The 14,055-nt window shown below is 41.8% G+C and overlaps 1 protein-coding gene across 3 annotated transcripts; it reads right to left on the bottom strand.

Moving 5' to 3' along the window:
- On the bottom strand, window positions 1–13,952 carry LOC117423761 (nuclear protein localization protein 4 homolog). 3 transcript variants are annotated; one of them, XM_034039896.3, is made up of 17 exons: window positions 13,720–13,952; window positions 11,957–12,037; window positions 10,729–10,838; window positions 9,690–9,917; window positions 9,449–9,497; window positions 9,136–9,230; window positions 8,824–8,947; window positions 8,304–8,483; window positions 7,890–7,976; window positions 7,243–7,314; window positions 6,506–6,632; window positions 6,115–6,275; window positions 5,212–5,283; window positions 4,087–4,179; window positions 3,483–3,599; window positions 2,609–2,711; window positions 1–2,077 (listed from the first exon to the last, which is right to left on the bottom strand). In XM_034039896.3, exons 1-17 carry the CDS (start codon window positions 13,762–13,764, stop codon window positions 1,917–1,919), a joined length of 1,905 nt encoding a protein of 634 aa, XP_033895787.1. In that variant the 5' UTR covers window positions 13,765–13,952; the 3' UTR covers window positions 1–1,916. The 3 variants fall into 3 exon arrangements, with proteins under 3 accessions (XP_033895787.1, XP_058845775.1, XP_033895788.1); XM_058989792.1 differs by lacking the exon at window positions 13,720–13,952 and adding an exon at window positions 13,545–13,667; XM_034039897.3 differs by lacking the exon at window positions 13,720–13,952 and adding an exon at window positions 11,553–11,691.
- Window positions 13,953–14,055: the final 103 nt, after the last annotated feature.

Raw genomic sequence — 14,055 nt, 5'->3', positions numbered from 1 at the left:
TCGTTTCTTTGATTTTTATTAGATTTGAATGGCAGGGCTGTAATTAGAATAACCCAACAACATACATCCGCAAGCCAGAGTAAGAAAGAAACTCACAGATACAAGAGATGCATTTCAAGTATGGACTGCGATCATCAGGACCTGCTTAGTGTGAAGAGCCTCACACACAACTACTGGCTCAGGTAGCTGCTATTCAAAGCATGTTTTTAACGCCTCCAAAGGGTGTATTTATTTCGGCACGGACAAAATCAGGCGTTAGGCACTCCCATTTTCAGTTGGAGAAGTGAAGACACAGCAGTCCAAGCTTTTTTTTTTTTTTTTTTAATTTTAGGAATGGTGCAAACACACTTCACATGCACTGCAAAAAATAAATACATTTGTTCCCCCACAAGTAAACCCATGGTATCAATTTTCTTATCCTGGCCCTTCTGAAGAGTTTTAGGGGGAGATCTGCCTGGCATTAAACCGTTTAATTAGTTCAAACATATATTTAGTGCTTGGTCTCAAACACTGGCTGAATGAAGATGCTTGGGTAAAACCAGGAGCTGACTCTTTTGAAGCAGCATGAAGAATCTGCTGATCTTGTAAAAGCAGTCTAAACTCATAGCCAACAGTTTTTCTTTAGTTATTAGGTTTTAGTTATTTTTTAAGGCTGCCAGTGGTAGCATAGACTGCGTCGAGAATCCCTTCATAGATGGGTTTTCACTTTAATAATGTATTTTTTGGACGATTCAAGCCAAGCGCTAGGTCATCAGAACCACAATTAGATCAGTGTAAACAGCCAGTACAGCGGAGACATTGCGCAGCTCGAAAGACGACATACTTTTGCTGATAAAACCTCCGAAAACAACGACCATAAGGAGGAGTTTACTTGAGCGGTGTCGATTAGTGCTATATTTCAGTGTGGGCTGAACAGAATTTACACTGCATAACTGGAGATCCAGAGTCAGTAAAAACCAGTCAATGATTCCAGTTTTACTAGCTTAGCACTAAACCAGAAAGAGAAACAGAGGGGGATCCTGACAATCGAATCTAGGATAGTGCCAAATCAGTAATCCATGCTGGGTGTAATAGATTTTAAAAGAATCCGGGACACTGGGGATTACAAAGCAGTGTCAATAATAAACAATCCCATTCCAATAAAACTGGCAGAGGGTCAGGGAGGAACAGCATTCACAGGCAAATGATTTTACTGGTTGTTGGACAGTCCAGCCCAGCCCTTGTTATTTATTTTTTGTTGCTGATAAGTTTCTCCACAAAGCACCACCTCTCTCTGGACTGTGCGTTCAAAGGAAATAGTACAAAATTCCATAAATAGAACTACTACAAAAAAAGCAATCTGGTTGCATTTAAATAAGAGCATCATTCCTTTTAAGTGTATTTACACCAAGAATGTCAGGGTTACTTTTGACTGTGGCGGCGGAGACAGGTGAGGGAAGCTTGCACCAGCAGAAAGAGTTTGTTTGATCTCTGGTTTTACAGCTGCCATCCTGCAGCACAGGAGCGATCAGTCTGGGCTCCAGAGACGAGCTCTACCACAGGAGAAAGTGCTTCACTGAATTTCAGAAGCAATTCTTTGCCAAGCGCTTTCCAATCTGCCTGCCTTAATTAAGGGGATCCTCACAAACTGATATTTGGATATTTTTTATTTGTAGTTCTGTGGAGCCTCTTGCTGCTCAGTGGTAAAACTGCACAGTGACATCATTTAGAAAAAGAGAATGGGTACCAGGTGTGTGTGTGTGTGTGTTTTTTTTTTTTTATTTCCAAGGCAGCCTTTGAGATTGGGCAGGGGGCGTCAAAGAAAAAGACAGAGAGGAGACACTAGTTCCTGTAACTGGTCTCAGTGCCCAGTCCAATGATGTTGGTCGTGGTCTCTTCACCCCTCTTCCCCTTTCTTCCCTGTGGGGGTGGCAGGTCTAGCTGTGGGGCAGACTGCACATCTCACATTGCTCCGTGCCGGGCTGGTTCATGAAGGTGCAGTGGCGGCAGGACCACATTGAAGAGGAGGAGGCGGGGTTAGGGGGCCCTCCCATGGCACCGTAATCGGGTAACCCTGACGACTGCCCGCCAACTGTGCCTGCAATACAAGAGACAGATAAGACGGTGGTCAGAAACACAGCAGTTAATCGCTTTCGCAAATCACTGTCTGAATATCCAGAACAAGTCATGAAACAGTATTTCACCATGACCTACATGCAGAATATGTGGAATATATCAAAATCAGATGAGTGGTTTAATAGATATAGCCTCCAATAGCTCAATTGTGTTGTGGTAGAGAACTATCAAATACACGTCCTAACCTTCACTTTAGCTCTCGGCCCACAGAATTCACAATTTTATCAGTTAGCGTGATGTTTTACTCAAACGGAACCACAGCTTGAGAACACATCACACTGCAGTGTTGAAATCTATTAAGAGAACAGTCACCATGACCTCATCATTGGGAATTGCATTGGCCAGAACATTGCATAAAACCTGCGCCAGTAAAAAAGGCGTCCTTGTTTTCCAGCTGCAATTCCTCCCGCTTTGATTATAAAACCATATCCCTAAATTCTTCTCTCCCTCCATACAGAAGAGAAGTGGTAAACATAAGTTCCCTAGTACTCACTGCATAGCTGCTCGATTGTTGCCCACTGTTCTGATTTCCTCCAGGTCTGTGCTAGTTCCTCATTGGATGTCTTCACTGCATCCAGCAGGAGGCCGATACTATCCTGAGCCCAAACAGCCAAAGTGTGCGTTAGACAGACAGTCGCTTGGACGGGTAATTAAGGAAGTTTAAAAGATGCAGTGAAGTTGACAATCAAAGTATATTTATGCTCATTTTTAAGGTACAGGGTAACAGCGCTGGAGAGTGGAGAATTAGGCGTTTTAGTGCAAGTTAGTGACAGTGTTGGACCCTTTTAGTGCTCATTATGCAACACCCACCTAAAATCTACTCAAAGTAAGAGAGACTTTTCAAACAGCCCTGTTCTCCAGACGGGCACTGGCAGCCTGGCATGTCTGCACATGCTCCATGCTGTGCTTTGCTCGCCAAGATATTTAAACCAGTCGCACACGCTGAGAGTTGGCCAGTTAGCACTGACGTTTAATCAGTTCCAGAGCCTGACAGCTGAACAGATCTCACAAACCCAATCCTGACTACGTTTACACGCTTTGCGCATGCAAACTCTTTCCTGTTTATGTAAGGGCTAAGGGCTGGCTTTCCTGGCATGATCCCTCAATCAAAGTCTTTGATGATGAATTGGGTTATGCTCCAGAGAGGGAGCCGAGGGGAAGAATTTAGGAAATCAAATTGTACTGCTTGTTGAGGAAAACGTTCAAAAAGGAGTCAATTACTAGAATTTATTTGCACAACGCCAACACTTTTACAAAGGAATTGAAGAAGGTAGCCACTACTAGTTAGTTTGTATAGTGTCAAAGCTAGTATTGTAGTCAGCCTATGAGCACACTGCATCACTAAGCTCCAGGTTGTCTATACTCACTCCGAGAGGCATGACCTCGTTGGTTACCAGGAAGAGAAGGAGGTGGAAATCAGACACGATGTTGAGGAACACAGTAGATGTGTTCTGGGAAAGATACGTGGCGAGGCTGTGGAAATCCTGGGGGAAAAAAAAAAAAAAAAAAAACACGAGCAGAAAAAAATCTGGTTAAAAAATGTATCCAACAAAATATATACAAATCTGAGTCTAGCCTTTTAGAGCAAGAAAAAGCTGCATGACTCACAAGGGAACAACGCCATGGGACTTATGTCCTCATGACTCACATATTCTGTGCATCATATCCATCTGGATTTAATTTAGTTGTTTTCCTATTTTTATTCCTTTATTATTCACAGGGTTTTTTGTGTTGTCCTTTCGATTACAGTAAAAACACCATATGTAGATGGGTGGAGCTATTGAATGTGGAAATATTAAAAAAATAGCTCTACAGTGAAAATACTAGCGTGCATAATAATTTCCACTGCACTGACGTCATATAATGTGTGACAAAACAGAACATACATGTATATATACAGGCACAGTAGCAAACCCATCACTAACAATCACCCAGTTTATTTTGGCTGATTTAGTTTGCGAGATTCCCTACCTGCGTCTCTCCCAGGAAGTCTCGATTCTCAATGGAGAAGCGCTGCGTGGATGTGAATGTGTAAGCTGGGTCCTTCGGGAAAGTGGTGGTTATCTGTGGGAGAGTGAGATGATAATAAGCACTGAATAGGCTATGTAGGATTCCTTTTTCTTTTGGTCACAACACATGTAAGGTCTAGAGTTTATTACACACTGTACAGGTTCTGTACAGTGTATCTCAGTTGAGGAACACAACAGCTGACTTGAATCAATTCTGTTTTACAGCACATCCCTATTTTAGAGAAAGGCAGCTATAAATATTGCACATATTCTTGAATTCTGCACCAGGAGGGAAGTTACAAGTAGCAGAGTTCAAAAGACAAAAAAAGTATAAGCAAACATATCTGGAATCACAGCCTGTGTATAAGGAGGATTGTATATCAAATTAAATGGTCTCAATCTGGAATGAGAGGCTTCTTAAGTACCCCTTACTTTGGTTGGTAGGTCTTGTTCCCATTTTTGCTGATTTGAAACTGCGCCCTGAAGCACAATACCTCGGACTGGTTTTGGGGTTTGATGCTGAGTTGGCAGGCAGTTAATCCCAGGCTGCCAATCCCTACAGGGAGTCTTGGGTGGTGGCTGGATGTATGTGCGTGCATGTCAGCTTGCAGCCCAGAGGCACCAGCACCCCTCAGGCAGTACCCAATGAGAGGAGGGAGAGTAACTGCCCCCTCTTTCATACAGGCACAAGGGAGAGAGAGTGGTGTGGTGTAATGTAGCTGCTGGAACAGCTCAAAGTGGAAAAATCACAACCAGATCTCAGACAAAATAAAAACGCAGCTTCCCAAGTTGCTGAAATAAATCAGAATAGTGGTACCCTCTTATGCCTCAGCTTGGCACCGTATTGGGTTTTGATTGTCAAAATTCTACACCCGAAGGCATCATTTTTCAAAGCCACACTTGAATTGCGCCTGGAGAACCTCAGATGACCCAAGCGAGCCAAACTGCTTTCACATATACATGGAGCCGACAAGTTTTGATACCTCTTATACCATACCCCTGAGGTGGGAGATTCCTCACTCTTATACGATACATGAGGAGTGCTTTATAACTCCATGTCAAAATCAACACCCATGTGGATACTCACGTCTATGATCAGGTATTCCACAGGCAGTGGCCGTGCTAAATAGGTGATGTCATTACCGAATTTGTCTTTGTCCTGTTGAAAGAAGATAATGTTAATTGTGTTATCAAAAGCAATGGTTAAAATAGGGACATCAGTGCTGGCCCACCAATACTGCACAGTCGCAGTGACATCTACTCAGAAACCCAAACAATGTTTAAGATAATACCCTTTCATTTGCCTTGTGTTTGATCTGCCGAACACATAATCAGTGTCTTAATTTGTATCTGCTGCTGCTCTGAAGTCGTGTTTGTGTAAAAGCAACGGTGGCTCACTAGCTTTCACTCCAATACTTATCCTGTGATCCTACATCAAACAAAATACTTGAATAATTTCAGCACTATTTTTGTGGCTACATTTTTGTTTGCAAAAACAGATGCATTCCATGTGTACGTTATTTCTGTTACACAGGTTCTGTCCGATTGAGTTCCTTCTAACCCAATGCGCACCAATATAATCCACTGTTACCTGTTCCTGCCAATGCACCAAGCCAAAAGCACTTTATTGCCAGCAAAAAACTCATAACAAAGTTATCATTTATGTTGTTTACTACAAAGAAAACACGAATGTCATTGTGTTGAGAAATAGAACATTTTGAATGCGCCAACGTGCATTTTGTGGTGGTGTTTTGTTTTTTTTTATTTTAAAAACAATGCCACCCTGGCTGGTCCTGGACTTGTAGCAGATGTCTGCAAGTGTTATTACATGAACCACATCACTCAGGCACCATCTGAATTAGAGTGTCATCTACATTAAAAAACAGCAGAATGCACCATTTTCACAGGCACGCCTCCTGTGCCAAAATTTGGGTGTTGTAAACAGCATTTGTGTATTCCTAGCGTACAGCAGGCTCCCCCCAGCTCATACCTTGTAGAAGACGTCTGGTACATACTGCTCAGTGCTGGACTCCTTGGCGTAGCCGAGCTCGGGCACGTCACGGCAGGGCAGTAGACACTCGTCCCGCACCAGCGCCATGCACTGATTCGACACCTGGTACCCCTCGAAGTGCACCTGGTTATCAGGGCCCCCTGCAGGCAAAAACAGGGGCATTACAAACACATTTTATCATTCGGGTGTCTAAATAGCTTCTGGCACTAAATATAAAATGGGCATGATCTAGGTAAAATAAAATAATAAATCTACCACTCTACAAAACTGCTCAGAGAAACAAAAAGGGAATAGAAAGTCACAAGGAAGACAGACAGGAAAGAACAAAACGACTCTCTAATAATTAACTCATCTCTCTTTCTGGTTGTACCTGTTGCTACCACAGTGACGAACTTCGATCCAAAGTCTCCGTCGGGAGAGAGGCGGCAGGTGTTGGGGTGTTTGTTCTGGAAATCGCCAGCTGTGATACATTCCTCTGCACTCAAGAAATAGGAGTCCTGGGGGGGTGGGAGACAGACATGAACACCACTTCGCTTCAGAAGCCCTATTCCATTCCCCAACCAGGGGAAGCAATATATAAAATAGTACAGCTGAAACGTATAAAATCACCACCTTCACAGTACACATTATGGTACCCTACCGCAGACTGCAGCTCTGGGGTAAAGAGGTTTTATTGAATTAGTTTTATTTTTATCATGTCAAAAACTATTATGCGGAAATAACCTATCACGTTAAACTACGACTGAGTCATACAACTTTTGTCTAGTGGTGTCATGTTTTGGCTTTCTTCCTTCATTGGTGTTGTGCATAGCAAAACTACTTGACTACAAGCAAAAGTTTCTTTACGTATATATATGGACCTGTATAAGGAATTTCTTTAATAAGCTTTCACTTCAGAAACGTGATGCCAGAGGAGTGCTTTGAACACCACAGTTAGGTGGACGTTTTGCTCCATTAGGTTAGTGCTGTTTCAATGTAGTTAAGATTATATAAACACTAAAAAACAGAAGTGCTTCTAAATTGTCCATATTGCATGATCAACAGCTGAAGCGGAGTCTGAAAATCAGCAAACCGTACACAGTTCCTGAAGGACTTGTTGAGTCTCACCTTGTTTCTGCTGTACCGGACAGTACCTATCCTGGTGTCTTCAGAGAGCAGATCTGTAAATATCCAACCCACCTAAGATATAGAACAGAAAACAGTAACCTGTGATAAAGAAAGGCAATGATTCACCGGCAGCCTTTCCAGGAAAACTCTTCCCTCTTAGGATACATGTAACATTATAGTATTGTCACCTTTTTAAATATAGAAACCTAAAAACAAAAAGTCCCCTTGCCTTTTATCCATATTATTAAATTTGATGTCTTATTTTCCTTAATAAATGGTAGAGTTTCAGCCTAAATGATTTTGTTCACTGCAGTGGTTTCTTGACCCAATCTAAAAGTTCACCACTGAGTAACCCTTTCATTCTTTGATGGGTCAACTCATATTAACCCCCACCTTGAAGCAATCAACATGCCATATGGAAGCTGTCTGACCTTTTTAAACCAGCTGCACAACACACTGACAGTCTGACATAATGGCATTCTTAGAAGTGTCAGTTGTGATTAGTTCCAAATGGCATTCCACATTTTTGGTGGTGATGCATGCCTGGAAATACCAGGAGCTGTAATTTAAAGGTCATGTCATACAGTTACCAAGATGTATTGTATTCATTATTTTAACTGCAGCTGTGCATGGACAGGAGGTGTTACCTTCCGGAGGCCCAGTTTAGCTGCAATTTCCTCCACAGCTCCAGCTTTGGGATCGTCCACGAGCTCCAAGCTGTTCTGGGTCGCGATCTGTAAAACAATAGACAGGGAATCATTTAGGGGGCGAGTTTCCCCAATACCACATGAGTTTGTGCCTTCATCTTCAATATGTAAGTACAACAGTTTGAATTGAATCACTCCTGCATGGAGAGTTAGGTAAACTGCACAATTTCTATGGCAATAAATACGGAGCAGAGCTATACTGGATGACTAGGCAACGGCTGAGGCTGTAATCAGTGTATTAAAAATAGTTGACGACACACTGCCACCTTGTGGCAGAGATATTACACTCGGTGCTCCCTGTAAATTTGTCTGAAGTCAAACCATTCCCCTCCCACTGTAGGCTCAGGTGCATACCTGGGGAGGCTCATAGATGGCTGCCACTTCAGCTCTGATGCCCAGAGGGATGTCCTTGTGCTCTGTGTAGCGCCCGTACAGGTAGCCCATCCGCTGGTTCCCAGTCTTTCTCCAGAAGTCAAGGAAGCGGTCAGCAATGGTGTGATTCTCAAACATGATATTATCCACATGTCTGTATTTCTGAACGAGGGGCAGATGAACAACAGGATTAAACATTGCTTTACAAATCTGTCTCGTGAGAATTTAGGGTGTCCACACTGTGATATTTGTCTCATTAGACACAACCTGGCTAAAGTTCCATATATTGCGAGATGCCTCAGTAAAATAGAGAATGGTCGATTTTGAAAATACATCTTGTGGGCTTTAAAATCTAATCATGCCCATTACACAGAACATAATTTGTTTCAAAGGACATACTAATAAGCATGTGTCCAACAGTGGGCAGAAGTAACAGTGGTTTGACAGAATTAACAATGCAGAGTGTCCAATTTACTGAGTTTTTGTGACAGCTATCCCCTACCTGTCTGTTGAGGGTGATTGCGCTGGGCTGACACTTGGTGCAGATTCCCTCTGGCCAAGGTGGGTGTCCCTCGCAGCCCGATTTAATCTTACAGCTAATGTTCTCCAGGGCCGCAAACTTCCCCCTTTGAAGGACAAAAATAGAAGGAAAGAAGTTATAGAACCCTACCTCTATTTTATAGAACTGTGACGTGTGCATGTGTTTAGGAACTCAACCATGTGATGAAAGCAACATTCTACCCAGACTTTCCTGGTACCTTCCATTTAGGGACACCATGCAACTACACAAGTGCCTCTAGAGAGAAAGACTCACTTGTCCGCGCCTCCTGTCAGTTTGCGGATGTACGCATGGAATGACATGTGTTTGACCGGTGGGTCCAGGTGGTTCAGATAATCCTCGTCGAAAGGCTGTCAAAAAAAAAAAACACACACACTTTCTGTAAACTCACACAAAATAAGACTTGAACCATTCTATGTTTTATCACCAGCCTTATTTGCGACAGATTGTTTCACTATACACAGTGGATAACTAATTTCACTGAAATTGATAAAAAATAAATACTGTTGTTGATTTTCTCCTACACCAAAAGGCTCACATTATCTTTTTCCCCCACATATATTCTTACCTCTAAGGGTACACAGTGCACACATTTCCCCATTGAACCGTGTCGGCACCTAGATAAGAGGGGAAATAATATTGCATTTAAAATTTCAGGATATTTTTAAATATTAAATAGATTAATCTTAGTGTTTTTTAAAGTTTATATGCAATAACTGGTGAATTTGATTCAAGATAGATTAAAATTACATGTACTGATTCGATGAGAGGAGAGAGAGACTGTCCTCATAAGACAGATAAGTGCTTACAGTTGTGGATCTTGGTTTCTGTAAATCTTCCCATCTTGTTTGGCCAGATACTGGTCAATCTCATCTTCTGCGATTTGCATTGTGGTCTGAGATCGTGATAACGAAGACTGGGGTCGTGAGAGCGATGATGACGATGTCGATGATGTTGAAGGAGGCGCTGCTACATCCATGATCTCACCAGACGGTCCAGGGGCGGCCGAGGGGAACAGATACAGCATGTCTCCATGTCTGCATGAGATAAGAGGTTACAACTTCAAGGCCACAAGGACAGGAATACATTGCAATTTTGGGGTTTAAAGAAAGGAACTAACAACATTGTTTTATACTGAGCATCAAAAAAAAATTCACTTATATTTAAGCATCAAAAGAAACTTAGCACTTATATTTGGATAAAATTCATCAGATGTGATCTAAAAATGACAAACTCTGTTTCAGAGCAGGTGCAGTGACTTTTTATTGTGCTGATTAACAACTGACATCACGAAGATTCTGCAAAATGATCTGTCGGTCTTGGGCAGGTGTTGTGACTCTTAGTCTCCCAGTTTGTGGCCTGTCATTGACAGAGTGTGTCTAGTTCTACCGGTCTCGCCTGGTTTGAAATTGCTGGCTGTCAGCACCCAAAATGGCGAGCCACAGTACGCTGCCCTAGTCCAGCCTCCAACATTGCGATTGCACGAAGCCACTGCTCTCTTGACACATATTGTTTTTTTCTGTGATTTTCTTTTTTGCTTTTATTTAAGCTTGCAATTCAACAGCTGAAATCAATCCATATCCTGTGTCCAATCAACTGTCTCACTAATTAGGTGATTAAATGCATATGCTTCAGTCATAGTCTCTCAAGCGTGTCATGGTCAAGGATTAATGATCGAGTGATTAAAAAGAAACCAAAAACATTGTCAATGTCCATCATTTATATACCTTGTTTTTTTTCGAAAATAAATGTGTTATAATAGTGATAAGTTTCTTTTAATGCTCGGTATATATATATATATATATATAGAAACCACCAAACTGAGTATAGGTGGGTGGATCTGCTCACTTGATCTTGAGAAGACTAAGCGATTTGCTCTGCGGTGTAACCTCTCCAGTCTTGTTTCTGTTTTGGTAAATGGAGAAGCCGTTGGTGCTAAACCCAAACTCCTTAGCGACCTGGAGAGGAGAAGAGCACCAAGATCAGGTTACAACGACAAACTCGAACACATTATTTACTATACAGCCATTAGCATGTAAAAGTTAGTAAATGATTTACAATAAATGAGTGTTTTTAACATTATAAAATATGTAAAAGCACAGCACTGGTTTATTCTCAGGAACAACAGTTCTGGCAGGGAGGTGTGTGGCAGCACGCCATTACAGAATAGCTGCAATGCACCTAAATTCCACAGTCATATTGTTAATGTTCCTTTTGGGTTCGGCTCACTCCATTTTCCTTTGTAACTGTTGTACCCTAACTTCTTTAGACAGCTGTTCTATTAGGGATTACATATCCAATTGCATTGGATTCCAACTGCATACAACTAATAAAATATCAATCCATCAGTATGTAGTTATATCTAAAGTGTATTGGCAACAATGTCTTTACAACTAGCAACACTTAATGTGAAACAGATGGAACAGAGACCAATTACTAAGACTCAAGACATGCATCTCCTCTATTGACTTGTGTCGGAAGTTAATCAAGACTAGGAGAGAACACCCTTGCTGTTATTTTTAGAAAGTGGCCAGAGTCCTAATGTTGGAATTTCAATCAAAAGACAAGACAATAACTTTTTTTTTTTTTTTGCAATGAAAAAACGCAGGGACATTGATCCTGCTTGGATGCTGAGTGACTAATTATTTTTTATTGCAAGATTAGTGGCTCACCTACACCCACGCAACCCACTCCTCCTCCTCCCCCCAACCAAACCATCTGATCAGCAGCATTGATCTCCTTGCCTGCAGACTAAGCTGCACGGCCCAGCCTTGGCAGTGCAGTCTTTCCCTGCTGAGCAGTTTGCAAGACCTGAATGAATTGTTTACAGAAAGCACAGTGTTGAAATATTTGTATACCATTGCGCTGGAGAGTTTCTTAACAGGGTCTGCTGGTATGGATGCTTAGCAGATGTACTGGAGAATATCTATGCAACATTTTGCCAAGATAAATACCTGCAATACAGCACTTTTTAGCAGTATGCTGAGCTAGCCTGTCATCTGTCTTTTAGGCACATACAAACATAGCTTCAGTTTTCATTTCTGCCCTCGCTTTTTTTTTTTTTTTTTTTTTTTACCTTTTTTAAAAACGCAGCTGCTGTGTCTCGCTTGGTTGCTGAAACTTTTATCATCCCGTCAGGGGACTGGACTCGTATAGTCTGAGAAAAGAAAATGAGAATGATGAAAAAAAGATTGAGACGATATGAACTGCCCTTGCAACGCCAACTGTTTACTCTGCATTACAGAACATGTAATCACCTGATTTGTAATAGAGATGCATTTAATAAAACTTGTTACTTGGCAGACAATGACCACCTAGATACAACAAAAGGGTAGTACTGGTATCAGATCTCCTTTTTTCACTCTTTTTTGGGTGCTCTAGGTTCTAGGCAAATGTCCCAGTCTTCAGCTGACTGTCAGCTTTTAGTTTTTGCCACTGTGCCACTTTTAGTCTAGCTGCCAGCAACCAGATTGGATCATACTGCACCGCAGATTTTAATCACAACAGACCATGCTCTACTGCCAATGAGTAAATCCTACAGGTGGGCTGGAGGTATATGAGATATTACAGTGATCAGGTCTCTCCACTAGACTGGACCACATATTCCCTTTAAAACAACTAGGTCACATCCTAGTCTCTCTGCTATAAACCACTGGGCTACACTAGAACTTGTGTTACAGCTTCCAGGGTCAATGCTTTCCATTACTTCCAGTCAAATAATTTCTAGCGCTGTATAGTACATCCCTTTAGGGTAAAAATAATAGTGATTTAATGATTCTCAGCCACTTGTAGGCAGTTCATATATTAAAAAAAGAAAATGATAAAACAAACATTCGCTTTTCAAGAAACTCTCATCAGGTATACCCTGAGACTGAACACAGGTCTTAATGGCAGGCGGGTGAAGCAATTGGACATGCAAATACAGAGTACCGCATAAACACTCCCTTCTCGTAACTCCATTGTGACAGAACAGATTTTTTGTTTTCATCCATCAACATCAGCAGCTGTATGTCATGTCACAGCCCGTGACTACACTACAATGAAATGCTTTTGTCTGTTGCTTCGGCTCTCTGTCACCGAATCGCCTACTCTATAATCTAGTCGAGCCCTGCAATATATTCGGTCAGGGTTTTATTTTAGAAGATATGTTTGTAGGGATCACCCTGTATGAACTAGGACCATGCCATAAATAAAGTTGTCAAAAGTAATCCCACTGCAGTTTTCTTGGATAATAAAATACGGTAATACTGTTGTTAAACGTGTTAAAATTATCAGTCAGCACAATGAAAGAAATAAACTGTATGTTATTGCTAATTTAATCGCAGAAATGTAATGTTGTGTTGATTCTCTGTTTTTACAGTTACGGCAAAAGACGTTTACACATTTCACTTTACCGGGAAGTTAAAGCCGAGTAAAATGAGACGTATGCAAAACTCTATGAAAAGGTAACACGGCTGGGGTTAAAAAAAAATAAAAATAAAATAAACATTTTCATATGTAGGAGAGAGATGTTACATTAAAACACACACACACACACACACACACACACACACACACACAAAACCATGTCTTATTATTATTACGCGTTACAAACATAGGTTAAAATGGTTTTGACAAGTGCAAAGTCTAAACAAATACAAACACATCAGCGATACTCCCCGGACCTCACAGCCCCAGTTCAGGGTTGAGTTTCGGGGATGTTTTGTCGGTTTCATCCAGTCTCTTGGCTGCCAGAGGCCCGGAGTTCTTTCTAATTCTGCTGCCTCATCACTCCGGACAGCCTCTCCGACACACTAAACCAGCCGCCCAAGCCTGTCATCCCCGTACCCTGGTACTTACAATACTCTCTGCCATACTGCTCAGAGCCGGCCTGCCTGTCGCCATGTTTCTCGTTTGAATTATTCTAGGTTTTATCGTCTTTATTTTTGTGATTATCGGAGTCACTGAAACTCCATTCTGTAGCTCGGGAGGCGGGTGTCACACTCTAACCGCTCCGCCCCGACCCCCCTCCGTCACCAGCTGCAACGCGGGCAGCAAGTGGTCGGTTCCCGTCACTACATTGGTTCCGCCTTATTGACAACGGTTTTTGTGAACAGCGTTATAACTGTCTAGTGTTGGTTAACCATTACAAACTTCCCGATACAAAGTGTTTTATTCTATATTATTTGATTGATG

This window comes from Acipenser ruthenus, chromosome 17, assembly GCF_902713425.1.
Source record: "Acipenser ruthenus chromosome 17, fAciRut3.2 maternal haplotype, whole genome shotgun sequence".
NCBI classification, from domain to species: Eukaryota; Metazoa; Chordata; class Actinopteri; order Acipenseriformes; family Acipenseridae; genus Acipenser; species Acipenser ruthenus.
This window is presented reverse-complemented; position numbering and strand designations above follow the sequence as displayed.

What these genes read in the sequence shown, in the direction of transcription:
- LOC117423761 (XM_058989792.1), bottom strand. Translation starts at nt 13,595, where the DNA reads ATGAAACCGACAAAACATCCCCGAAACTCAACCCTGAACTGGGGCTGT. An exon ending in TACCAGACGTCTTCTACAAG is followed by an intron (nt 5,284 to 6,114) that starts GTATGAGCTGGG and finishes TTCTTTCAACAG; the next exon opens with GACAAAGACAAATTCGGTAA. An exon ending in ACGAGGTCATGCCTCTCGGA is followed by an intron (nt 2,712 to 3,482) that starts GTGAGTATAGAC and finishes GTTTGGGCTCAG; the next exon opens with GATAGTATCGGCCTCCTGCT.